The sequence below is a fragment of the Trachinotus anak genome, unplaced genomic scaffold (genome assembly GCF_046630095.1).
Source record: "Trachinotus anak isolate AG129_WGS33_773 ecotype Australia unplaced genomic scaffold, CSIRO_AGI_Tana_v1 ptg000002l, whole genome shotgun sequence".
Classification (NCBI taxonomy): Eukaryota; Metazoa; Chordata; class Actinopteri; order Carangiformes; family Carangidae; genus Trachinotus; species Trachinotus anak.
The window spans coordinates 13579409-13607148 of NW_027273853.1; the positions used below are offsets into that span (position 1 = coordinate 13579409).

The following is a 27740-nucleotide window of genomic DNA, read 5'->3' on the forward strand; positions in this document are numbered from 1 at the left end:
ATTCTCTAAGAGAGGGTAGGACAAGTTCAAGTCGGATACACTCGTTAGCTTGTGATTTTGTTTTGGGGGTAACAGTCAGGACACACTATTTGACCTCCGTAAGTTATTCTCTCCTGGTTTTGTGGTCTCAGGACTGTTGGTGCTTATAACGGCTCTATTTTCTAAGGGGAAATGTCTGGCTCTTAATTGCTTTAGCTGAAGTTGAAGACTGCAAATTCAAAAGGATGAGTGGAAAGACACTAGAAAGTTCATATGTAGTAACTGTTTATACAGAATATTGATTCAAGCAGGTTTAAACATTGTGCTGCATTTCAAGGCTGACCTAAAGGCATACCTTTTATTAATAGAAAGCATGGTGTTAAAGTATACCATTTACCAATTACCTCAGGGAAATAAAGAATTTTAAACCAATAGCTCTATATTGAAAGATGTTTAATGTTTTCCTTAAATTATAAATGGAAAGCTTTGTGTGGTTGCAAACCCTGCTGGATCTCTTTAATGATACTCAATTAGGGGCCCTATTGTTTTTCTCCGTCAGCTGCGGTCGCTATGTATGACAGTGGTGATCTGACTCCAGAGAATACTTACGTAGATATCCTCCCTTAAAGCTTTTGTTTTGGTTTGGGCTTTGGCCTTTGTCTTTCTCTCTCTGTAAATAACAGTTAAATTCACACAAGGACACGGTACCAGCACAGAGCAGCACTCCATTTATCCCGTAATGATAGTGAAAAGGCAGGAGAACGGCCCCAGTGGGTCCATGTACAGTACATAGACCAGAGTCTCTTGTGGTTTTACGGACAGAATTAACTACAATATGGCTCTCTGTTGCCGTGGCAATGGACTGCTATTAACATGTTTTTTACCCGAGGGAGAGGAAGTCTCTCAACCTCCTGTACCTACCCACTGAGGTGAGGTTATATCAGGTCACACGTACTCCAGGGCATGTACCACATAGTGTGCTTATTATCAGTAGAACATAATGACACCTTATTCGATCTGGACTGGATTAGTTTTATGCAGGGAAGTGCCATAATTGTAACTATTACCACCAGCACCTGTGGTTTTAATCCAGTATGAATCTGCCATTCCTGTGATTCCTATGGGTCTAGAAAGTGAAATACAGTTACCTCACAAGGTCAATCGTAAAAATGAGTTTGGCTTAATACTATAGCCCATTATGTTTTTTAGGCATATGATACTTAATTTGTCATTGAAGGCATACAAAGACTCTCAGCAACAGCAATAAAATAAAATATATAAACAAAATATGCTAGAAGAATATACTAGAAGACAAAATAAGACAAGTAACTGAGACAAGATAAAAGATAAACAGCAAGATAAAATGTTGAGATGTTGAGGTAGTGACCTCTGTATATTTATAAATATGTGTAAATGGTCTATGTTTTGTCAGCTGAAAGACTGGAAGTGAGACTTTGACTTTTATGTTTTTATTCAGCGTGACAAGTCCAGTCAGGTTCAGAGTTCAGTTTCATTTTGATGGCAGTAATAACTATTTTGTAATGTTTGCTAGAAATGTGGTGCTTTCCTAACGAAAACATTTTATGTTCCACTGATGTCTATGTGAAAATGGTGAAGATATTATGGTTTTAAGTGGGATACATTGTGTTAAATCAATGATGAAATTAGTCGAACCAATTCAGTTTGAGATATTTGGAGCTGGGTGGTGACGTTTTTTTTCCTGAGTCAAGAAGAGGGTGCAAAAAAATATGATTAACTCTGGGAGGGATCTTGCTTTTTTTGAACAAGTGAAACCCCTTCCTTTTTCCAGTAATTTTCATATGGTCGCTTAGAGGAGTAATTTCTAAATAATCACAGAACATTCCTCTACTAACTTGAAATCACATCATTGAGAAAAACAATATTAGAGGACCTTCCTCAATAAAACAAATGGACTTCTCTGGTCTATTATTTTTTCCCTCGTTCATCACATTACAGGGGCAAAGGGCGTGTTTCAGAGCTTCAGTCACTTCAGGTTTCCATCAGCTCCCTGCCTCTGTTTATGCTGGCATGCAATTAAGGCAAGTCGTTCAAGCTGGGCCAGCAGCGAATACCTCCAGGCTGCTGCGAATCTGTGATACACACGGGCCTTCAAAACAGTGATTAGAAGAGTTGATGATTTAACCCTTGGCTTCAGTCAGGGGGTGTTAATGTGGCTGGAACAAAACCATTCAATTACTTATTGTAGAAATATGAGGAACTTTCTCTTTCTGTTTCTCTTCTCCGTCTTTCTCTCTTTCTGATGAGGAGCTGGATCTGGAAGCTGAAGTCACACACACACACACACACACACACACACACACACACACACACACACACACACACACACAAAGAAACACAAGTCACATTGATTTCTTTTCATATGTTTTTTTCTGGGTGTATCAAATACTATGTAAGGCCCTCATCCTCATCCAAGGCCCAAAGTCCAATAACAGTCCTCAATGTGTGCACTGTGTACTGTCTAATAAAGTCAGGAAAATGTAATTTACAAATGCTTGTACATAAGTAGATCATATGTCAGTGAAGACAATGTATGCATACTTTTTTTACTATGAAATCTAAATTCAAGTCCCAAAGTTTCACCAGCATTAAAACACAAAATGTTTCTGGGCAATGTGGTTGTCATAAACTCGGTGAGGCTTGTCAGCAGTTACACAATGTGTGATTGTATCTAATTAAGACATCTACAGTATATCTGTAGTTTGTATTTACATATTCAGGTGCCTTAATGCATTTTCTGTCCTCAGCAGCTTGTAATGGTTTTTAACAGTCATAACAGTTCAACCTTGTGATTTACATCTTCTCTCTCTCCTGTCTGTGTCTGTTTTTGTCCAGATGCGAAGGAGAGGACAACTAGGAGTTTCTCAGCTGGCGGAGTCCTAAACTACACCTCTGTCCTCCTCAGTAAAGAAGACAACATGCTGTATGTTGGTGCTCGGGAGATTCTCTTTGCTCTCAACCTCTCCGACATCAGCGCAGTAAAGCTACAAAGAAATGTAAGAGCCAGTGTGAAGGTTCCTTTAAACTGCGGTACCATATATGAATAGTATTCTGTATTAATATGGATGTAGTTATAATAGGATCCCAGCGGTTCAATATGAATATAGTTATAAAAATGATACAACCCCAGAAGTCCAATGTGAATATAACAAACCTCTCTGTATTAAACCTACAGTATGAGTTTGACAGTGTTTCTCTCCTGCAGCTCACATGGAAAACTCCAGAGAGGAAGAGAGATGAGTGCAGTTTCAAAGGCAAAGACCTGCAGGTCAGTGAACTGCTGGCTTAAAATCTCAAGTAGCTGAACTCTGATGGCTCAGACAGTATTTACATGACTGCAGATTTGCTTTGCTGGTTAAGTTGACCATTGTTACATGGCACTTTGAAAACAAACTCAGGGCAGTACCCTGGAAAATTTCCTGTCAAGTTATAACTTTCCATTCTACAACAATGGATTTTTCCCTTCCTCTTTCAAACAAACTTTTCCTCTATTACACTCTTTCTTTTTGCCTGCTTGCTTCACTACAACTTTTATATGTAAACACACAGACCTAGAACCCTGTGAATTTATTGTTACTCATTCGGGGGGGGAAAGATTAGCAGAGGGAATCAGTATTTGTTTTGAATATTGAAAATGATCTCAAAACTACTGTCTGAAAAAATGGCATAAAAATCAGGAAATTAGATTTTTAATAATACAATTTGCAGTGCAAGCACAAGGTTTGACAATATGTTGTTTTTGTAAACTACTTGACTGGACCATGGTGTCTGCAGATCATTTTTGTTTTCTTTGCATTTTATCTTCACTTTCTAATGAGCTTTTCTAAACTTCTGTGCCTTGAGACAGGAAAGAAAATAAATAATAAAATCTGTGTTGTTTTGTGTAAATTGATGAAACAAACACAATCTGCCTTATTTATCTTTATAAATACAGCGTAAAGTATGTCCTTGTATGTTAGTAGCTGTAAAGAAAATGAAGTGGGTAAATTAATACTCAGCCTTTTTCATGAAATTCTTGTGTGCATTTCTAATACAGACGGATTGCTTCAACTACATCAAGATTTTACTGCGCATGAACAACACCCATCTATATGTTTGTGGGACGTACGCCTTCAGCCCCATCTGTGCTTACATAGTAAGTGTTTATATGAAACAGTCACATCTGTTGCACTGACCAGCTGTGTGGAGCCTGATGATACCTGTGCAAGACTTTTTATGTGGTGTTTATTTATTAGATTCAAGGGGAAGAGCATCTAAAATCTGATGCATGCTGCTTCCTGCCTCTCAGCTCACTTAGCAGTCTGGATGAGCTCCTGCCAAGCTGGATACAATATATGTGCATTATTTAATTATGTCCTGTGCGGAACGGAAATGGATCAAAATATTTAATGCATGTAATCAGATCAGAACATAATCGATCCAGTTTTCAATCCTTTCTTCCAAATCCTTTTAAGCCTTTGATAACAATTCATAACAAACATAAAGGGATGACCTGTGTGTCAACTTAAACCAAAGACTGACTGACCACCTTTTAACTGAGAGACAGATGGACTGAGTAGCTCTAGTTTTTAACTAATGTGGTGTGTTTTCCACAGAACACCGCAGACTTCTCCCTCGTCAAGAGTGATACCGGTGAGATTGTTACAGAGGATGGACGAAGCCGCTGCCCGTTCAACCCTGAATACAAGTCCACTGCCATCATGGCTGGTAGGTTTAGTGAGGCTGTCAGCTGTTAGTAAAGCCAAGCTTTGTTTAAATGCTTTGATTTATAGAAGCCACTGTGGGAATCAGTAAAATTTCTAGATACAGGTGGTTGATATCGAGACGAATTTGGGCACAACCTCTGGATTTCATTACTGTGGATGACGCAGAGGCCCATTCCCCTGTGGTAAACACTGTGATTATACTGGTCTTCTTCACTGCGTTGCAGATGGAGAGCTGTATTCCGGTACCGTCAGTAATTTCCAAGGAAATGAACCCATCATTTACAAGAGTCTAGGCCAAGGAACTGCTCTAAAAACAGAAAACTCACTCAACTGGCTTCAAGGTACAGCTTTTCATTATATCTTCTGATAGTAAAAATTCTCTACTTTAGAATATCACATCCTTTATGAGATAAATGGCATTCTCAAATTGTTTGCGATAGACATTCTTTATGAGAAGTCGTATGTAGATGAAAAGCGTGTACCTTAAATCTAGTCCCTGTTGGAACTAGATTTCCCATTAAGTGTGCTGATGTCAGAGGGAATAGGGACACCTGTCCCTGGATGCCAGAACTGCATATACTGTAGGCTGACAGTATTGTTCACATTGCTTTTCTTTCAGACCCAGCCTTTGTTGGTTCTGCCTACATACAGGAGAGCCTGCCCAAGGGCAACCTAGTGGGCGATGACGATAAGATTTACTTCTTCTTCAGTGAAGCAGGAAAGGAGTTTGATTTCTTTGACAACACCATTGTGTCACGCATTGCTCGTGTGTGTAAGGTGAGTGATGCTTGAAAGCAGACGGTCCATCTAAAGGGGTCTTTTTACCCTTGAGCTACACCCCCTGACACCCCCCTCCCATCACCATAGGGATTTATCAGATAACTGGGGCGGGGTGTTTGTGTGCTTGTGCATTTCATGTGTGTTTGTGTTCAGTACATGCTCCTATATTGTCAGGCTTGTGAAAGATTCTTGCAGCTTAAATACAGTGTAGCTCTCAGTCTTTCTGGGCATTGACGCAGGATCTCTTGTTACAGAAAAACATTCCTCTTGCATGTTTCCCTCTGTTTGATTCTTTTTCTCCAGATCCTCCCCTCCCTCTTTTCTTATCATGTTTCACTAAATATTTGTGCTCACATAGGACTCAGTAGCCAACTCAAAATGTCTCAGGATTACTGTAGCACAAGATCCATGAGCAGAAATGATTAGCACCTGCCAAAATACTTGACTTTTAAACTAAAGTGCAGACCTCGCACAGTATTTGTTCATATTTTTTATGGTCTTCTCTGCTCTGTAAACATTATTAACATCACAAACTAGTTCTCCAGATCAGACGGCTGCTTGTCTCTGTGGAAACAATCATGTTTATCACCGTCCAAGGAGAATGAAAACCACTACAGTTTGACATCCACCTCAGAGAAAACATGACAAGTTAAAGCTGTTCTTTGTGGACACCAAATACTTTGGGCATATTTCTTGTCCTGTGAGACCGTGTAAAATATTTTATTATTGCTGATCACCTGAGCACCTGCGCCGAGAGCTAGTATCTTTATTATTTTCAGTTGTAATCTGTCTTCAGGTGTGTATCCTGATAGTTCTCCTGCTGTCCCCTAAAGGCAAGACACCACCTACAGCATGTGCGTCAGATTTAAACCCCAATGTGGTACCATAGAAAGCCCAGTGGTGAATCAAAGGCCTGTTCACCGTCAGACACTGCCCAGAGGCTGATATTTTCTTCATCTGCATGTTGTCATCCACGCAGTGTTTCCATATACCCAATTTAAAAATCAATCCAGTTAACAGAGTTCTATAAATATTGACTCATGTGGCATGTTGTTTAGGGGTTTTGTCTCATATGGTTCAAACGTGTGCTCATTCTAAGTATCCTGCTGCAGATTACCCATAAGGAAATGAGCAATGATGTGCCCGTTTTTGGGAGTTGGCTTCCCAAACAAAAGTAAAACAAAAATTATTTCAAAAGTGTCAAATTATTCTAAAAGATAATAAAGCTTTAAAACAAGGTGAATTATAAGATAAATGGTGTCACTTCCTTTAAATAATACCGTATAGTGATTTCTGTTCAAATAAATTATTGGTCCTATCCCTGTCTCTCTTAATCCCCTGTTTGACTGCAGTCCCTCTCTTTGTTTATTCAGGTGTTTAGTACACAGGTTCCACTTCATCGAGCCTAACTATGGAATGATAAACAATGTTTTTGCTCGAAACAAACAAAACAAAGCACATTCTCATTTGCAGGATTGTTCGGTTTCCCAGAAAGAAGCCATTACTGCCTGGCATGTTCATAGCATTTTGAACAGCCTTTTGAACAATGGATGCTTTTACAAGGGATTAATGAATGGGATGCATTTGCTTCAATTATTCAGAAGTCAGTTTAAGCACAGAGTGGCATTAAATTATAAAACTAGGTTCAGCCAGGGGGAGCAGGGTATATACTGCATGTTGCTCATTATCTGCTTGGGTTACTACAATAAGTAATTGCTTCTGAAGCTCAGCATTGGTCATGTGCCATTTCCCTTCCCATCTAGTCACTGCTATTTCCTCTGATTAATGTAATACTAAAGTGGACTCAATTGAAGCTTCATGTTAAAGGGTTTCATGTAGTTTAGATCATTTGGTATTTCCTTTTGGTCCTCTGCTCTGCACATTTTTAAAACTGCTTGTTCCCTCCAACAGCCAACTTTCATCTTGTTAGTTCTGGGCCTTTGAGAAAATTGGAATAATTGATACCATGAACCAAATGTAAACACACAGAGAGTGGTTGTTGCAGAAGATCATCCTTGCTTTAAATTCCAGGTCTTTTCCCAAAACCAAAATAAGCACTCCTGTGTGGTTGGTGTAGGTAAAACATTTAGTCACCTTTCTCAGGCCTGTAACTCCCCATAGTTTGTTTTAAAGAGGTGTAAAGATGGCGTTTCTCCCCAAATTAGTCCTGTGCCACTCACATCACTTTGTAGGCTGGTGACAAAGGCCCTGAATCACAGCAGTGTCAGTGAAGAAGGATTGTCAGGAGGCAATAAATATTTTTCTTTTTCATTTAAAAAGCATTTGTCCTCTCAAAGCCCTGGGTGTTTTTAAATCTAAGCCAGTTGTGATGATGTATATTGTTTTGATGACCTAGAAATCTGCTGCCTCAGGGTATATCTTTGTTGAGGCTACAGCTGATTTTGCTCAGCATGGTTTTACCATAGGAGGTTAATATTTTTTAATTACATCAGTTCAAACAGCTTCACCCTCGGGCTTAGCTCTTTGTTGTTTTTATAAAGAAAAAGAAAGTAGGTAAATAAAGATGATACAATTATTTTCCTAATATAACAGGCAATATTCCTGTATGTTATGGTATGTGGTATATTCCATGGCAATGTACCATATGGTGCACATTATTATTTCATGCCCTTTATAAGCCTGTCAGATCCCATCAAATCACACTTGTGTATGAAATTGTTTTTTCAGAGGCATTGTCAACAGTCACCACTGCAGACAGGTGTCAGTCGTACATTCTTGCACTCTCTACTAGTCACACCTGGAAAAGGCTTCATAATCTGCATTATTTGTGTTGCAGGGTGACATGGGAGGCGAGAGAGTTCTGCAGAAGAAATGGACAACTTTCCTAAAGGCTCAGCTCTTGTGCTCTCTGCCTGATGATGGTTTCCCCTTCAACATAATCCAAGACATATTTGTGCTGACGCCCAGCCCCGAAGACTGGAAGAGCACTGTGTTTTATGGAGTCTTCACATCTCAGTGGTGAGGACCAACTTTCACTGTTTTAATTAACGCATCATCAAAAAAACATAGTCATACCTTCAAATATATTGTATATAAAGAAACCACAATGCAGGCAGGGCCATAGCTACCCTTGAGGACACATTACAAGTTTTAAGGCTGATTCTGATATTTTTTAGATCTTCAAAATTGATTGATTTTTGGGCAGAAAACCAAATAAACTAAGTGCTAGTGAATGCTTTGGCATTTAGACCATGATGTAGGGAGATCCAGTTTACTGAAAAGTATTTTAAAGCAGTTAAATAAATAAATGAATTGTGATTATTTATTTATTCATTTATTCATTTATCAGAAAATGTAGTTGGTGGCTTCTTAATTTCTTTGTGGTGGAGGAAGGTCTTCCAGAGGAATTTGGACTTTTATTTTGACAGAGACCATGTACAAAAATATCAGTCTCAAACAAGAGAGAAGTAGCCAGTCCTTTGCCAGTTAAACATGGTTGTGGTATTTATAAAGTCATTTAGTCTCCATATAGAGTTGATTATGTTTTCAATGTAAAACTTCCCCTCTATAAGGTACAGACAGCTTTCTCTAAGATTTTACATCTGAAACATCAGAAAGTGTTGTTAAGATGCTTGTCGGTGTCTTTTAAGGTACAAGGGTGCTTCAGGGAGCTCTGCTGTGTGTTCCTTCACTATGGACCAGGTGGAAAAAGCATTCAATGGGCGATATAGAGAGGTCAACAGAGAGACCCAGCAGTGGTACACATACAACCATCCTGTCCCAGAGCCTCGGCCCGGAGCGGTGAGTACCTGCCTGCTGCCCTCTGCTGGAGAACCTGCAGACACATACATGTCAGTTCTTAAGCAGCATGTCATGTCAGCTGCATGAGGGGTTTCATACATGCCTGCCTGCTCATCAGTCACGTCCTCAGTTTTGACTGATGATCAAGGCTTGAGCAGATATCTGTCAAGCTGGCGTCACTCCCCTCCTCTTTTCCCTTCTGATTCTTATCAAGCTACTGTTGCTTTCATTTCCTGACTGGCTTATCTCAGTTAAACCATAGAAAAATGTAAAAAAAAAATGAAAAAACAAAAAAAACAAAGAGAGACAAAAAAAAAAAAGAGAGAGACACAAGATACAGCTGCAGTCGTGTCATTTACCAATGTAAGTGACTGTATGTAAAAATGTTGCTTCTACAGTGTATCACAAATGCTGCCAGAGAGCAGGGCATCTCCTCCTCGCTGCACATGCCGGACAAGGTGCTGAATTTTGTTAAAGACCACTTTCTAATGGACAACGTGATCCGCAGCCAGCCGCTCCTGTTGAAACGTAACGTTCGCTACACCCAGATCGCTGTCCATCGAGTCCTGTCTGCACAAAAGGCCTATAATGTGCTCTTCATTGGCACAGGTAAAGGAGTCCACACCCACATTCACAATTACATAAAACACACACATCAACCCATTTGTATCAGCTTGTGTTATCCATAAACATTCACAAAGACTTGAGTCTAATTTTAAGTTACATTGTGTCTTTTCTAGATGATGGAAGACTTCATAAAGCCATAAACGTCAACAATAAGATGCACATCATTGAGGAGATGGTGCTATTCCGTGATTCCCAACCAGTGCAACACATTGAGCTGGATACTGAAAAGGTATAGTGGAGTGCTGAGAGAGAAAACAAGCACAGTTTGTTTTACAGAGCTTTCCCATGGTGTGAACTAATAACAAGCTCAGTAAAGGCATTTATGGGCAGTTTAGAGATTCCATGAGCCACGAAGAGTCACAGCCTAAAGCAGACCTCATGTTCATGGAGCTAATTACATGCAACTTTCTCTCAGGGGATCTGCCAACATGTGGGGTTTTAACAGTTGGAATTTTGACACTTTCTGAATCCTGGCATGTCTTTGCATAGGTTTGTACTTCAGGGCAAAAGCAGTGGTATGAAGAAAAGCTAAGTGTATTGTATTTAGATCACGGTCAGACAAGGAAGATGCTGGCTGAAAATAGTAACCTACTAACTGTATTTGGGGCACTTCCTTCCCTGTCCCCTGCTTTGTCATCTCTCCTCCACAGGGTCAGCTTTATATTTCCTCGTTCTCTGAACTGGTGGAGGTCCCAGTAGCTAACTGCACTAATTATCAGAGCTGTGGGGAGTGCATCCTCTCTAGGGATCCTTACTGTGCCTGGAATGGACGGCAGTGTGTGGATGTCAGACAGGCTTCAACAAGAAAGTATGTATCTTTCTGCACAATGGTCTGCAAACATTTCTGCAGTTAAAGCTTTTAGAGAGACATTTCTAATGATATGTGAATATAAGATAATAAGAGACTGCATTTGCCTTACACTTTGAGTAAATGTATGTGTTTCAGAGCGTGGCAGCAGGATGTAGATGAGGCAGATACATCAGCTATTTGCAACAAGACAGTGCCAAGCCCACGGTTTGCTAAACCTCCACCTACACGTAAGTGAAGTCCTCTTCTCTAGTCAGTCAGAGATTCAGAGTGCAGCATTCTGCACTGGATTATTCCATTTTCTGTACTTCAATTTGAGTATTGATTACAAATGCAATGACGTTAATTGTGTCAAACCATTATTATTATGACTTTTGTAGCAGATAAGTCAGTAGATCTTATTTCATGTAGTATCTGACTCGATCTGTGTGTCTCCTTTATCTTTCCACAGGAATGTCTTCATGCCAGGTGATCATTATCCCCGCCAACACGTTCAAAGTACTGCCTTGCAAGCTGCGGTCTAATCTGGCTGAAAGGAGATGGGAGTTCAGTGAGAGTGCAGGTCACTTCCATTACCCCAGCCCAGAGGGGGGGCTGGTAGTTGTAGCTCAAGCCGACAAGCAGGAAACCTACGAGTGCTGGTCAGTGGAGGAAGGCTTCAGACAGCTGCTGGCAAACTACTGTGTGAGGGGTGAGGCCAAGCAGGAGAGCACCACCCTGACAGGCCATTCACGTACGCCACAGATCTCCCAGGATCCGTTTATCATTCTGCCAGGGAAGGCCCGCTCACCGCAGATCAACACTAAGACCTACTGGAATGAGCTGATCGTGGTGTGCTCCCTCCTTGTGTTTTCCCTGGTGGTCTTCTCTCTGTTTGTGGTTTACAGGAACCGTGACCACATGAAGTCCATGCTCAAGGAGGGAGAGTGCCCCAACATGCAGCAGAAGAAGCCCAGAATAGTGGGGAAACCGGCTGAGAACTTGCCGCTTAACGGCAACACAGTCACAGCGTCTGTGTCAGATCACAAGGGCTACCAGACCCTTAACGACAACTACATCTGCAGCACTCCACCTCACGAGTGCTCGTCGCCCGACAACAGCAAGAGCTTCTCAGAGTCGGAGAAGAGGCCTCTGAACTTGAGAGAGAGCCGCGTAGAGATTTCTCCCACATGCCCACGGCCACGAGTCAGACTGGGCTCTGAGATTAAAGACTCTATAGTGTGAGGCTGGCGTCATGTTGGGTGGAGTGACTAATTTTAAAATGACAGGAAAGAGTGCACTTGCTGAGAAAGACAAAACCCTACAAGAGGGAAAACTGAGGAACATCAGACTCTTCATGGAGAGACATGTCATTACACAGATTTTGCACTTTGTCTTTTTTTTTTTTTTTTTTGTTCTGTTCTGTTCCTGTGGCCCATATACATTTCGTTTTATTTTCCCTCCCCCTTATTCAATCTGAAGAAGTTCCAGTTTGCCTTCAGACTTTTGATGCTTTCACATATGGCTCACAGGAATGTAACAAGCGTAGAGGTGGCGTCGCAACCATGATTCAGTGTCTGAATTTCATAGCATTGCTGCTCAGTCCGTCCATACAATCTAGAGGTGATGCTTTGAAAGGCAGAGTGATGTTCAGATATGTTCCCACTAACAGCTGATTTATTTTCATTCTGCCATCTGGTAAGAGCCTACCCTTCGCTGAGGCTATGCACTGTGTACTGTACTGTAGCAAGGTAAACACTCACACCATAATATACACTAACAAGTCAGGCAGGCAAGAGAGATTAAAAAAGGTGCCCTGTCACACTTTCTTAGATAGCCTGTGTGCATTCACACAAGTATACTCATTGTTTAGTCTTGCTGTGTTATACAGCAACAAACAGAAAGAATCCAGAGAAGAATGAAATTGAGAAGGTTGATCTAAAAGAGACCATTATTTGTGAAAGTGAAAGAAGATACAAACAAGGAATCACCTCAGTGGAAATGTTGCAGAAACCCTTACCACCTCAATCATCACACACCAAAAAAAGAGTATATGGTCATAAATGATTTAAATATGCTTTTTAAGTATCGGTATTATTAGTGGATACAAATATTCTTCTGTGGAAGCCTGACTATCAACAGGGTTTTCTTTCACCAAATGTGATAAAGGGAAAAAGCTCATTCCAGGTATTATCATGCTGTTCTTCGTGAGATAGGCAGTCTATGCAAAGCAAATAATGTGAAGTGGGGTAAACACCAAGAAAACCTCACCTCGAGACTGAGTAAGCACAAAGGTGTTGGCACTGTTAATGACTTTAGGATCACTGGCACTGCAAGCACACCCCCACATGCACACACACACGTACTCGCTCTCATTACACTAACTAAGTATGCAAGAGATTTTAGCCATTTTGGTGTATTTGTCGGAGGAAGGTAATGAAACTCTGAAAGGCTGGCATAGCAAAAGCAAATGATAAGAGACAAGGGTCCAGCACAGTAATGTAAATCTGTGGTTGTTGATTTCTCTCAACTTGATAACTGATTATAAATATTTATTATGGCTATGTGGCAAAATGCTTCTTTTACAGAGAGACATTTAGTCATCACAGTCATTCGTCAATGTTTGAAATATCTTATCACTATTCTCAAATGGAAATAACAATAAACATTTAAATACTACACCTATTCATAATCCGAGTTAAATAACACATCTGTATAGCTTCAACTTTGATATACATATTAACTGATGAGTGTTAATGAATGGAAGAAAATGCCCTCTGCTTGCTTAAATGGTTTTAAAGGCAACCATAAAAGCAATAACTTTCATTTTCATCTAGTAATAAACATAACAATTGTGTATTTTAATTATCTTGATTATCCATCTCCATATTCAGAGATAAAGAATAATAAACCGTATAATCCAACAAATGTATGGGTCAGATGTTGAAGTAAAGCATTTCTCATGTCATAGAATATTATGTCTTACTTGAGTTTGGCTCTAGAATTGTAATGTGGCCAGTAAAATCAAAATTTTACAAAAATGCAGGAAGGCATACTGCTCGACTCAGAATGCATAGGATTTGCACATGATGTTGAAAAGCCTTAGTACAATGCAGGTTATGGGTTTGGTAACAAATCTGCCTTTGGGAAACGGATAATGCCTTCTGATACAATAATCAAGAGATGTGCCTCTTGGGATAATAATCTAACCAGGTAGTAGTGCTGTAGAGTCAAATGCTACACTGTAGGTGTGACAGGACTGGCCATTGCTCAGAAACAGAAGTGAAAAACAGTGAATAAATGTAATTTAATACTGTCATCATTGTACAGTATGTTCTCATGAGGTGTTTATTCTTTTTTTTTTTTTTTTTTGTATGGTGGCTTCAACCACAGTCAGGGACAAAATTTTCTTCTTAAATTGTAGCACATAAATAACCACTGGCTGATTTTGAAATATTAAATTATAGACAAGCATTAGTATTATGTTACATTTCTTGTAAATGGCACACAACAGCAAATATGAATTTCAAAGACTGGCCGTCTATAATCAATCATGCAGTATGACAGATTCATGCTTTGACTGTTATTGAAAACATAAACAAACGGCAGCTTTTGGTGAAGTGGCTGTCATCAGAACAATATTAAATTTGCTAAGTGCAGAACAAATATAAAGTGGCAGTGATTTAGTCAAATATGTGCAGGTACTGAACATGCTTTTTTGAAAACAAGCCTAATATTGCCACAGTGAAAGTATCGTTGTCTGCTCTCTTAATGAACCACTATAGTCAGGCCTTCTGTTTGTGGCAGTACAAGTTGCTCCGACTCTTGTCAACATGTATTGTAAAAATTATAAGTAAAAAAAAAGTTTTTATGTAAAACTGTTTTGTAAATTCAGCTGCCAATGTAAATATATTGTGAATTGTATTTTTTTTGTACAATACATCACTACTGTTTTTGTTTTATTTTATTTTATTTTATTTTTTTGTTTTTCTTTTTTGTACTGTATATAAAAGCACTTTATTTTAATTTTTCAAATAAAGATCAAATGGATAATTTTTTTTATTCGAATGGCTCTGATTTAATTAACTGAAACATTTTTTCTCATCATACTGAAGAGCAAATTTTTGCCTATTTAAGCAAATGAATATCGGCCACAATGTTAAGATTTTTTTTTAATTTTTTTATTTTTTTATTAGTATTCAGTTTTAATCTCTAAGGGTGGAGTGAGAAACACACACTGCAAACCCGGGAGAACAAAGAGGAGTGTCTGATAAAACTGTCACATGCACCACACACCTGAAAGGCAAATAGAGGCAAGCGCTTGCGTATGTGCTCTTTTTCTATTGTATCATAGCTCCACTGCACACATGGAGGACATCTACCTAAGGATGAAGCCAAGTAAAGTACAGACTTAGCTTGCTGCAGCAGCAGTAGCGGGTAGACTGTGGCACATTGGGTTCATTGATTCGGATGATACCCGCCTACACTGTGATCTGGACCAATGAGTGGCTCTCCAGTTCCTCCGTGAGACCTTAATTGAGACTTTAATAGAGGCTTTTATTTTGGCAGACAAGCTACCTGGACGAGTAACCAAGAAAAGCGGCGTTAAATTTTAACCTCACATTTTACAATCTTTGAATGTGTTTTAATTCATGGCAATGGACCGACCCAGTCTTCGGAGACTATTTTCCGCTTGTGATGTGAACAAGTCCGGGAAGATCGAGTACGAGGACTTCATGGTTGTTTGCCGGGAGTTGAACGTCCCCGAAACCGAGATTAAAACTCTGTTTGACAAGTTCGACGCGGACGAGGAGGGATACATCGACTACAGCAAGTTTTCGTCCAGGTTTCATGAAGTTTCAGAGACTCTGGACCTGGCGTCTTTTGGTGCCGGGTCTCCCCAAAACCAGGGCTGCTCATGGGAAGAGTTCGTGGGCAGGATAGACGCGGAGTCTCTCCCGTCTGAAAGGTAAAATCACATCCGGCTGTCTTCTCCGTGTTTACCAGGATTTAGCTAGCCAACGGCTCCCGATGCTTCAGTCAAACATGTAACCTTTAGCTAAACGTTAGCTAGCGGCTGCACCGGGAGCCCTCTGCCTGTGCGTTTCTCCCCATTTCATTGACCAAAACATGCGTTTATAACTTTATTTTCAAGCTTTCGTTTAGTCCTGGTGGCTCAATTACCGGACACAGCAGCCGCTCATAAAATCTTTATGTAATGAGGCTTCACCTCTGCTCCGCCGTACAACAGGCGTGAGACCTACTTGTAAACTAAATATAAACTTAACATTCAGTTTACTTTTTACAATTACACGTAGACCTACATGACGGCTCATTACTATCATTAATAAATAGGAATGATAAAAACATATTTTAACTCTCACCAGCCTTTTTCTGCAGTTAGTTAGCTCTATTGTCAAGTAATCAATAAGTGGTGTGCCATCTCCATGACAACAGAGCAAACTCCATTGCACAATGAAAACAAGTTTGTAAGTGGGAATTGTGTCTTTTTTGTTGTTGTTGTTGTTGTTGTTTTTTTGTTTGTTTGTTTCGTCAAACTACTGTTGAAGCTATTTTAGGGAGTTGTTGCTTTAACTGCCTCATTTACATGAATGCATTTGGCAGTATAACAGAAACATCACCAAAGTATAAAGTAATGTAATTTGACAGCACCACAAACTACACCCATTAAAATGACTATAAAGTTTAATGTGTCTTTATAACCTTCATGACTGTAGGATTTATTGCAGACTGTTGTATTAGACTGTATTTGGTTCAGCTAGCTGTACCCAATAAACTGACATCTAAGGGTATATCTCATTAATGTAATTTTATTTGATTTTTTACTTATGCTCTTTGCACATCCACCTGTTGCTAAGCCAAACAGTGTGATGTTATCAATGATCCTGTGTGGGATTTAAACGCAATCATGTTTGTTTAATAAAATGTTGGTACCACCCAAGTATTTCAGATTTGGTAATTGTTTTACGTAATGTTTTACGTCTGCATTTATCCCTAAATGTACTAATGCTGTTTGTTTCATCGAAATTAATATTTAACTGACATGGGTTACTTTCACAACTTGTTTTAATAGGATCTTGTGGTGAAAACCTGAGTATTTCAAACATAGTGAGTGAGCATATAGATGGACAATGTGTGAGTATTTGATACCAGAAAAATAGATTTTGGGTGGAGTATGACTGAAAAAACGGCACTGACCTGTTCATTAACAATTCACACTATTTGTTCTCTTCCTCCTGTAGTCTCAGGGAGCAGCTGGCAGATCTTTACAAGGCCATTTATTCATCTGCAAACATGGCTCTGCTGCAGCAGTATGAGGAAATCATCCACTCTCTGATCAGTCAGAGCTTGGACACCAGACTGGAGTGTGAACAGCTGGAGACCAGTTTGAAGCGGTGAGAACAAACTTCACAGTTTCCCTCTGTGGGGCCTTTAACATTTCAGAACATCTCACCTGTGAACTAGAAATAAACAGTGATTATAAAATAATGGGCTATTATTTAAACAATAAGTTACATCACATACGTCTTAATGATGATGGACACTTGGCTTATGTGGCTATATTTTTATATTACTATATATATAGTATATTATAGTTTTCAGCTTTGCAAAATTCATTAAACAACCATGATCATCCTTACTAAAACTAAACTGCAGATTTGTTTTGACTACAGAGCAGTGGTGACCTGCTGCCCTCTTGTGGCTATAAATGTTGGGGCTGATGAATAAATTGAGTCTGAAGAGTCCTCAGCTGCTAGACGTTCAGCTGCCTTTATCAGCTAGTAACCAACTTTCTTCCTGTCATTTCCTGCTCGGTGGGTAGGGTCCAGTTGGTTTATCTGAGCTTTTTTATTTAAGTTCATTAAAACAGCTCAGATTTAAAATGTGCACTAACATTTTACAAACACAATAAGTTAGGTTAGCCTAATTATCTGATTTTTGGCACTATGAGCAATCATATGTGTTGCCTGATTCAGGCCCTCTGTTGTTGCTACAGTTTAAAATGTCACCTTTCAGCTGGCTCACTAGTCACTATGCACAGATACACAGTAGGAAGAAATTAAAGCATCTTTGGAAAGTTGTTGGTAGGCCAGTGCAAAAGAGGAAGTCCACTACCATGGTGCTTGTCTTCAGTACCAAATTATCTTTGGTACAAATAATGTCCTAAATGATTAGTTAAACGCAGCCTTGTATTACTCACTGGTTTAGTATAAAACAATTTTTACATTAAATTGTATCACTGTGCTAATATTGAAGATATTATATTTTTAAGAATGTTGTCACTCTGTTGTGTTGTTGGTATCAGACAGAAGATAATATTGTCATTTTAAGATCAGTAGTTATTGATATTCAAGCTGAACAACAGGGACAGTAAATACTGTGTTGTTTTGTGAGAGTTTTTGTTAATTTCCTTTAATCCATGAAGTGATCCCTCACATAGTACCTTGAATTAACTGTTGAATTTCAGTCCTACGCATTGGAAGAGATTGTGTGTCTAAGCTGTTTTTGTTTAGTGTCTAAGCTCTTTCCATGGTTCAGTAACGACATGGCACAAGAAAGGGGACATTCCTTATTCAAGGAAGTAGGAAGACTTAAATGTGCTGCCCTGCCTGTTCTTTTAAGCCTTTTACAAACTGGATATTCCCATATATTCTATGTTTATTTCCACTATCACTTGAAATAAACAGACCTTTTGAAAATTTTAACATAAAACTTAAACCTGTGAGATCTTATTGAGAAATTTCACTGAAAGTTTAGTGTGCCTGTGGAATCTGTTTTTCAAAGTCTGTCCCTCCCTCGCCTCTGGTTGGTTCAAATGCTGTCTGACGAGAGAAGAGCAGTCTCAACTTTGGAGTAAATCAGTCAGGTACAATTGACATACAGATAGTAGGTAAAAGGATTATTACTTTAATATCTACCATATTAATGTCTAGGACTGCTGTTGGAGAATCTGCTTCGATTCAGTAGTGGTAAGGCTGCCTACATCAACTTGAATGTACATTTCTGTTCAAACAGAGCTGAGGAGATGAACAACAGTCAGCTGGCAGAACTGGAGGACGATATACAGCAACAACTTGCCAGAACAGAGGACAGGGTGAGAGATGAGGTGAGTGGGATACCTGCAGGGCTCATAGTGGACTATTGCTCCTATGATTCACTCTAATGTTTGTTAAAAAAAAAAAAAAAAAAAAAAAAAAAGTCCAAGTTAAATGTATCAAACCAGATGAATTGGCTGTTATAGGCATCTGCATTTAATCAATAAACAGTGGACAGACAGAAAGTATTTTTATTTCATAGTGAAGTGAGCTTTTTCACACATTTCTTGTTGGTTCTTGTGAGCTACCTGCATATTTGTGGTGCAGCACACAGCAGCAGGTTACATGTCTCCTCACAAAGAGCCTCTGTAAAGTCAGATGAAAGCCACTCTTCAAGGCCTGAGCTGGCCTCTTAACTGCTTTGGGTTCATGTTTGCAGGAGCGTAAGAGAATGGAAGGAATTATGGCTTCCATGCAAAGGAAGCATGAGAATGAGCTTGCAGACCTGCATGCAACTGTGGACAGACTGCTTAAGGTAGGGATCACCACACAAATGTGCATTTACTTTGTATTTCCATGGTACGAAGATGGCTTAATGTTTTCTTGCAACATGAAAAAGAGAGAAGCAAGCCACTGTACCTGAAAGACAACACGAAAGCTTCTGTCTGTGCAGCCCTGCCTTAATTTCTGGGGAAAACCCCACTGCACCAGAGACAGAGGAAGAGTTCTCTAAACTTTTACCATTTCTTTCATCAAAGAGAAGCATATCTTGCATCTGTATATGGTATGTCTGCAATGTGTCAAGATCCCGCTGAGAATCTAATAAATTTCAAATGTGTCTCCAGTGACCCCTCTTGACCAAGTTTTGCTTCTACACTCACATTAGATGGTGCAGAAAAATGCTAAACTGAAAAATGCACAGTTGTGGTTACAGTGAAAGAAAGGTGGTTGCTGTTCGCATACTGGATAAAGGTACAAAAAAGAAAACATTGGAAACAAAGATGAGAGATGAGAGAACAAAGGGAGATGTCGCAATGTAGCAAGAAAAAAAGATTAAGAGACAGATGAACATGGAAACTAACCTCAGACATGTTTTTGGGGGGCTTGTTGTACTTTGTGCGTACCAGTGTATAGTGTTGAGTAGGCTGTCAGATATATATTTGCATTGACAGAACAACACATAGCCAAAAGTAATGTAAAGTACAAGGACAGATGACTCTGGCTTCCTCTGAATGTGGCCTGAGTGGCCAGATCGCTGCACTAAAATGCATTCATGGACAGCTATACTCTAACTACAGGTGCTAATGCACCCCAGGGTGTTTAAGTGCAGTCAGACAGAAATTTGTTCCACATTCATTTAAATGAGGAACAGGGTTAGATGCATTTGTCTCTGCTCATAAATTTACCTCACCACATTAGTGTTCAGACACTTTTGTTTGTTCACTAGCCATGCGAGCTCCCACACCTCATACTTACAACCCTGCAACATGCTGTTTCCTGTAGTGTCTGTCACAGCACTTGAGTGCATTATACTTTTATATCTTTCTTTTTTTTTTCTTTCTTTTTCTTTTTTAAATGGTGTGTGTGCATGTGATGTGTTGGAGCTTTTTATGTTAAACACAGAATCATGAGATGAGGGCATAGCAGCAGACCAAAGTTTAACTTTGTGTTAGGCTTGCAGTGGCTATGTTGAGGGCATGTGAAGAGCGCAAGAACTGTTATTGGTCATCTTCGGAAGCTTGTGTTTTCTCTGACACATTTCCCATGAATGTGACAGCTGCTGACAGTGAAGACCAACATCAGGCAGCTGATGGAGAGGTTCAATGATCTTCTCCTGTTCAGTAACACACCTGCTGGCAGAGATCATGATTTATATCACGAAGTAAACTAGAAAATGTAAACACAAATACACGTAGTCTTCTATCCATTACAGTAATGAAGCAAACCATCCCATTGTCTGTCTACATCACACAGTAAATAAAACAATGTAAACACAATGACTGGACTTATCTTTGTCCTGTTGTGTGTCAGTGGTGTTATCAACAGGGGGAATCTGATGCCCTACAAGTCAGTATCTGAACATGAGGCACCTGCAGCAGGTCCCCGAAAACTATCCCAACTTGAGCTCTACCAACAGAAAAGATGTTTAATAACACCAGTTGTTATAGTTGAAATATGAAACAAAAAAGACAGACCAGTCAGTCTACACCGTGAGGATTCTCAGGTCACCCAGGTCATGGTGTGTCTTAAGAGCTTCACAAAGGCAGCTGAAGACATTTCACCCCTGATCTGAAAGGCTTCTTCAGCCTATTACTGATATATTTGTTCTGGTGTATATTTTGGCCAGTAAGTTATAAGAGATTGCTCTACAGTGATGTCAGAGATTCATCTGAGGTAATATATAAACAGTGTTGTCAGAGAACACTGACAAGTTTTATTTTTAAACTGTTATATGTAAATGTCACAATTCTTTAAAAAGCTAATTTTAGGGATTTTTATCAAAATGAAAATGGTTTGTGTCAAGGTTTAAAAACACAAAACTTTTTAAACTCAAATATTGTCCTCAAACGCCCATTATCAGTTGTGGTATAATTGACTGCAAGTCTGGAAATTTTGCCACTGTGTCTCCACTGTTGCCTTATCAGCATCTAACACTGTTTAACAAAATACATGTGTTAATGTCTCTTCTCAAGAGCCAAGAGGACTCTGAGTTCAACCACTCAAAGGAGGAGGTGGTCAGACTGAACAGACAAATCGGTGATCTCTCACAGGTAAGTCATGTTGGAAGTGACTGGTTTAGATGAGTAAATCACATATATGCTGTATAGACCTGTTATATTCTATACAGATATTCATTAGATCTCCTCACAGGAAAACGAGCAGCTGCGGGCCTCTCTGTTGCAAGCCCAGACAAACATCGCCATCCTGCACTCGGAGCTGGACAAGCTGAAGAACATGTATGCCGATCAGAAAGCTCAACATGAAAGGTGACACACTGCTAACATCAAGCTCAGAGCTCACATCTGATACAAAAAAATGATCCAGCAGCCAATAGTGTGTATGTTTTTACAGAGAAAAAGAAGACTTGAAGATGATGGTTATGGAATACCAGTCGTACTCCAGTCAGATTCAGATCCTCCAGTAAGTCTGTCTTTGAGATGATAAAGCTGCCTATTTCGGATATTTAGTAAATTATTTTCAATCAAGAAAGCAGGGATGATTAAGTTTCAAGCGTGCAAACAGATTTGGTTTTTAAATGGTCAACTTTTTCAGAAACTATGAAAAGTTAATAATTGCCGCCTTTTGTACTGAAGGTTTGGTTCATCAAAACACATTTTCACACTGACCTTTAGTGGCATCCAACCACACAGACAGTTTTATTTTTAATTGCTCAAGTTTTAAAGCGATGACTCTGAGATTTCTGCTACCACCCAATTTGCTAGTGGGGTTCATTAAAAGTAGAGAATTGCAAGTTGCATTTAAAAGTTACATCAGCAGTATATCTCTTCAGAGAATGTCTTGGTTACTTAAGACAATCCACAGACCTCACTGTGAACTTTACCTTAACTCCCCCATTTAACCTTTATAAGGTCTATATAAATGTATGATAAATGGTTTATATATTTTTGAATAATGACAATAAATGCTAAATAGGGGGCTAAATATTTCTTTCTTTTTTTTTTTGGGGTTAACCAACACTATAACTTACTACAAGAAGAAATCTGTTTGGACAGTGCAAGCTGCACACTGTACATAGTAAAACAATGAAGTTTTGAGTTGGACTTTCGAATACTTTTATTTTATACTATTACATACTTTTTTATTTATTTTTGCTCTTTTTGTGTACATTTTCTCTTAACTGTGCATTGTGTAGTCTAAAAGATGACTTCCAGGTTAAGTTTAACTGCACACAACTCAGCCCTTGACTTGCCAGTACAACTTGTTTACTGCACAACCTTTGCATGAAAGTAAATCTGACTCTCTTGTATTTCCTTAAACACATCATCAGGGAAATGAATAAGAAGCTGTATGACAGTAATGACGGGCTTCGCTCTGCGTTGGCCAGTGAAGTGGTTGCAGCTAAAAGAAGGGTGAGTCTTTTGTTTGCTGATGACATATTTCCTCATACCCACTGGCTGTACATCAGATAGAAGCAGGCGGTAAATTGTTTTCACTAGTTCAAGTGTAAAAAGTCCCTCCCTGACATTGCTAACCTGCTCAACAGCTGTCTCCCCAAAATGAAATCCCAGCCCGAAGGATGAAACCTCTCCGACAGAGCACACTCAACCACAGCGGGTATATAAAGTTTTTTTTTGTTTGTTTTTTTTAACATACCTCTTTAAATCGATTGATCTTAGTTAATTTAATTATCTCAGCTAAAGCCAGTGTGTCTGTCGGTGCTTCGGTGCAGCTCAGAGCTGGATCCCAGCAAAACGACGTACTCTCATGTTGCTACCTGGGCCAATAAGTACCTGGACAGTGGAGTCTCTCTGCCGATGGACACAGCTGAGAGCTCAGGCAGTGATTATGACAGTGATGACAGCAGAGGCTCGGTGGAAACGGTGCACCACAGTTACTCCTGTGTCCCGTCAGATGTGGAGGTCAGAACACACATTATGTCCATATAATGTTAAAATGCTGCTGAGGTGTCAGGACTTTAAAATCAGCATTTTTGTTGTCCGTTACAGATATCAGAGGTCAAATCAGAGGCTGCAGTGTCAGTGGCCCCCAGCAGGGCGAGCTCCATCGCATCATCCTTACGAAGACGTTTGTCTGCATTTTCCACAAAGGTAAAATGATTTAGCCTTTTAATGAATAACAACCACCCTCTGATGCATCATTAGGACAATACTGTACTGCAGGAAGTTGTACTGTATATTGCTATCAGAATGGAGAGAAAAAGACAAGTAACAAAGAAAGACTGAGTGGTTGGTCAGGGGTTCATCCTACTGTAAAATAATGAGCCAAAACATTAGAAGAAAAGAACAACACATTTCACACGTTGCAACACCAGCACAGACTCCAGACTAAAACACTGAAACCCCTGGAGCTGATTTGGGATGAACTGGACAGAAGGTGAAAGCAAAGCAAACTACAAGTTTGTGGGACACTGATAATGAAATAATAAAAATCATGAATCTAAAGAAATTCCCACATAAAACTGAGCAAGTCTGTCATCTGTTCATTTAAGCAGCCATTAGAAGCAGATATAGATGAAAGTGAGGAACCTGCTCCGATGTACCGTCTGGTTCTAGCTGGAGACGCTGGCGCTGGAAAGTCCAGCTTCATGCTGAGACTGACGCTCAACGAGTTCAGAGGAGACATTCAGACAACGCTGGGTGGGTGCCAGAACACATATGTCACATTTAATAAGCCCCTGACACATTCTTGATTTCAGACTTTTAAATCTGTTTTTTTGGTTCTCAGGAGTTGATTTCCAAATGAAGAGGATGCTTGTGGATGGAGAGAAGACAAGCCTGCAGATATGGGACACAGCTGGGCAGGAGAGGTACTACACTGACTCAGTGTTTCTCAAGGAAGTAGCAACAGGGAAATCATGGTGTTATTAATTTAAATACGTGTCAGCGTGTAACTTGAGAATAGGTAATAAAAATAGGTTTGTACTTCTTTGTACTTTAGGTTCCGCAGTATTGCCAGATCTTATTTCCGTAAAGCTCATGGCGTCCTGCTGCTCTATGATGTTACCTCAGAAAGCAGCTTCCTTAACATCAGAGCATGGGTGGATCAGATTCAGGTAACTGTGGAAATGCTAACTGACACGTGGTGAATGAATGACACTGAATGACCGCACCAAAATGCAAGGATATATTTCACAATGTGCTTTGTTTTTATACAGGATTCAACGGATGAGAAAATCCCCATGTGTGTTATTGGAAACAAGGTGGACCTCCGAGAGCAGCTCGCAGAGGGAAGCTGTGTGAGCAGTTTGCACGGAGAGAAGTTGGCTAAGGTGTGTAACTTTTCATTCCCCCTGATGGATAAATGTTTGTACAGATGCCTCCCAGGTGTCTAAATAAATTCACTGCACTCAGGAATGTCAATGCTTTGCTCATAGGCATACGGCGCCTTGTTCTGCGAAACAAGTGCCAAAGAAGGAACCAACGTCGTTGAGGCTGTGCTTCATTTAGCAAGGTAGGAGGCCAGAGAGAGAGAGAGAGTTTAAAGTGTTTTTCCTTCACAAACCATGGCAACACTCTGCCTTTTTTCCATTTTCCACAGAGAAGTAAAGAAAAATGTCAAACTGAGACGGCAGTCAGATTCTCAGGTCAGACTGAGTCCAACCAACCCAAAGAAGACTCTTAACAGCTGCTGCGGACTGTAGATATCAGTAGATACCATAGAGCAATGAAGGAAAACACATGATTTTTATTTTGTGATGAAGAACCCAATTTTCTTACATGTTTAAACTTTTAAAATATTTAAATCTCAAGCCTAAATATATATTTTCATAAGTGTTAATTCTCTGATCAAAATGAAGGTTTCTATTACTGGAAAATTGCACATGTACAAATATAAATTAATGAAATGCAATGATGCTTACATTTCTCTTTTTTTTGTAAGTAATTTTATGATAAATAAGGAACACTGATGCCTCAACTCAACCTAATATTTAATGGTTATTTCCAGACAGAAATAATTAGCAAATCTTCTTAAATTAATGCACTTTTTTCCTTTCAGACCAAACTTCTGTAACCGATGTAATTGGTTCATGAAAAATTAAGAGAAAATTACCGGATACAATTTTTGAAACATTTTTATTTTAAGCATCAGTGTGAGAGATATTACAGTGCAGTTTTAACACCTTTACTCATTGAAGCGGAATTTCACAGATTTGTGTTGTTGAAAGCATTACTTGTTTACTAAAATTACTTTTTGTGGTTTGGTTACAGATTTTACAAAAGTTCCACAGACTTTTTTATTTTATTAGAGTATCTGTGATACCAGGACATTTTCCAAGACCTATTTTTTATGACAAAAAGAAATGTAATCCAGTTTCCAAATAAAACAGATATAACTGGAAAAATGACCATAAGAAACTTCTGTTGAATTGATCAGCAAAAATGTATTGTGAATTCACCCGATGCTGTCCTATTTTAATTTGCATAAATACTGCACACTTTTCAGTGACAACAATTTTCTACCATGTGAAAGTCATAAATACAAGTTCAGGCTGTGGTGCTGCTGTGGTGCGTAGCTTCTCACGTCTTCACTGTAGAAAATTCTTCAAATGAACTGACTAAAGAGGACTGGAGGCAAACTCTACTTCTTCATATGGTGATGATGATGGTGCAACCAGCAGATTTCAGTGTCTTGCAGTCAGAATCACTGACGTCACTAAGCTTCCCAAGGCCACCACCAGAGCTCCAAGTATAAACTTCCAGGAAATTCCCTAAAAAAAACCACATCAAGGACACAGCAAGTCAAAAACACTCAAAATCCAGTCTGTTGTTTATCAGAAGAACATTTACTGTGCTTGTGATATTTTTATTTTGGCTTACAGATGGTTTCTTCTTCGGAGGAATCAGGAAAGGTGTGATATTGTCTCCAAGCACCTCTGCAGCTTTGGCTTTCCATTCCTGGGTGTCTTTGCCTCCTGATTGCCTTTTGACGAGTTTAGATAACTCGACGTGGATTGCCTATAGAAAAAGAAAAAGAAAAGTCCTGTCACACCCTGTTTAAAAAATTCTCTCTGTAGATCTAATATTGGCAAGTAGGCATGAAGCCTTTTATCTTGAGGAACAGGTAAAGTTGCTTTTTTAAAAATGTCCAGCAGGTGAAAGCAGAGGTCTGAAATACAAAGCCTTAGACAGGCTTGATGACCAAGTCTAAAAAGAAGCCAAAAACCATAATAATGTTCATTTTTAATTTTCCTTTTGAAAAGCACATCACAAATGGCCATGCAAAGGACTTAATTTCATATTTTGCATATGCTTTCATTAGATTAATCTTTAGAGATTGTCACAAGCTTGTAAATATATACATGTCTTTTTAGTGATCATCTTCAGACTGCAGTACAATAACTTTCTCACAGAGCTGCTAAATCAGGCTTCTGCAAAGCATTTTATCCAGCATTGAGACAAGGGTGTAATTACCAAAGCTGCAGATATTTTTGTTTTGTCTAGACAGGACCAGTCATATGTGTGGCAGTGTGCCCTATAGGTCAGGTCATTGTAATACTGGAAGCAGTGTGTTGTAAACAGCTGATAGAAATGGGTTACTCGCACGTATTCGAATCCAGCATGCAGTGCATCAAAAAAGTGAACTAAAATAAAAACCTAGACTAGCGTTCAGTTTTTTTGTGAACAGTTCTCCTGCCCAGATAGTTTAATTACAGTGTGGAAAGTCTGTACTGTGGCTGGAAAGGACGACTAAGTCTCTTTCTTACCTTCATTCTACGACTTTTGCACTGCGTGGTTTCATAGTGACAATATTCGGCTCATGCATGTGTTATTTTTACCAGGTTTGCTGGACAACTCTGAGCAGTGTGGTCACATCTGTAGAGTGCCAGATGTGCAGTTTGCTAGATCCTCTGTGGAGGATTTGGCAGATTAGACAAACCACACAAACAAGACAGAACAGGCCTTCAGAAGAACAGAAAGTAGTTCACCAGCATCTCTTTTCTTCAGGCTAATGTGTGAACAACTTTCTCTTTAAACTCCAAACTTTCATATTGAATATGAGAGGGGTTTTCTTCAAGATGAGGAGGTGGTGGCCACAGTTTCCCTTAACTGTTTTCTGTTAACTGCCAAGATGTAATAAAAACAAGTAGTTGTAAGATATAAGGGTGTGGATGACTCTGAGATGAACGGTGAATATTGTGAGCCTAATGAGCCTAATTCACTCACTTAAACTGAAGTTTCAGATTGAGATGTGATCAGAACTGAGGCTGCTGTGCTGAATCAGACATACAGTGTGTTACTTGAACTGATGCATAAATGAATATTTGGGTTAGTGTTTGTTCATATTTTTTTCACCATGCTA

General features: G+C 39.3%; 3 protein-coding genes across 8 annotated transcripts in view; 2 read left to right on the forward strand and 1 right to left on the reverse strand.

The window, feature by feature from the left end:
* The window catches only part of sema4ba (sema domain, immunoglobulin domain (Ig), transmembrane domain (TM) and short cytoplasmic domain, (semaphorin) 4Ba), a 40071-nt gene extending 25328 nt beyond the window's left edge, over positions 1-14743 (forward strand). Inside the window, exons 3-15 of the mRNA XM_071499546.1 lie at positions 2854-3014; positions 3224-3286; positions 4055-4153; positions 4614-4725; positions 4949-5065; positions 5344-5501; positions 8302-8483; positions 9116-9266; positions 9665-9875; positions 10007-10122; positions 10544-10701; positions 10840-10931; positions 11153-14743. Coding sequence (XP_071355647.1) covers positions 2854-3014; positions 3224-3286; positions 4055-4153; positions 4614-4725; positions 4949-5065; positions 5344-5501; positions 8302-8483; positions 9116-9266; positions 9665-9875; positions 10007-10122; positions 10544-10701; positions 10840-10931; positions 11153-11925 — 2393 coding nt within the window. The 3' untranslated portion in view covers positions 11926-14743. The remainder of the gene's footprint in view (positions 1-2853; positions 3015-3223; positions 3287-4054; positions 4154-4613; positions 4726-4948; positions 5066-5343; positions 5502-8301; positions 8484-9115; positions 9267-9664; positions 9876-10006; positions 10123-10543; positions 10702-10839; positions 10932-11152) is intronic.
* Positions 14744-15189: 446 nt separating this feature from the next.
* On the forward strand, positions 15190-25222 carry rasef2 (RAS and EF-hand domain containing 2). Of its 4 annotated transcripts, XM_071499577.1 has the most exons (18): positions 15571-15649; positions 16775-16836; positions 16944-17096; positions 18718-18808; positions 19177-19272; positions 21431-21508; positions 21609-21724; positions 21810-21878; positions 22747-22828; positions 22963-23033; positions 23149-23338; positions 23426-23527; positions 23929-24076; positions 24165-24246; positions 24378-24492; positions 24595-24708; positions 24814-24890; positions 24978-25222. In XM_071499577.1, the coding sequence occupies exons 2-18, from the start codon at positions 16826-16828 to the stop codon at positions 25078-25080; spliced, it is 1698 nt and encodes a 565-aa protein (XP_071355678.1). In that variant the 5' UTR covers positions 15571-15649; positions 16775-16825; the 3' UTR covers positions 25081-25222. The 4 variants fall into 4 exon arrangements, with proteins under 4 accessions (XP_071355674.1, XP_071355657.1, XP_071355665.1 ...); XM_071499556.1 differs by lacking the exon at positions 16775-16836 and having other exon boundaries at positions 15191-15649; XM_071499564.1 differs by lacking the exon at positions 16775-16836 and having other exon boundaries at positions 15192-15649; positions 23932-24076.
* Positions 25223-25496: 274 nt separating this feature from the next.
* fkbp16 (FKBP prolyl isomerase 16) overlaps positions 25497-27740 on the reverse strand; it is a 31385-nt gene continuing 29141 nt past the window's right edge. For 2 of the 3 annotated variants that reach the window (XM_071499619.1, XM_071499628.1), the window contains exons 8-9: positions 26258-26395; positions 25919-26148 (exon numbers count right to left, since the gene is read on the reverse strand). In XM_071499619.1, coding sequence (XP_071355720.1) covers positions 26062-26148; positions 26258-26395 — 225 coding nt within the window. In that variant the 3' untranslated portion in view covers positions 25919-26061. Of the gene's footprint in view, positions 26149-26257; positions 26396-27740 lie in introns of all 3 variants that reach the window. The other variant, XM_071499637.1, reaches the window with a different exon arrangement.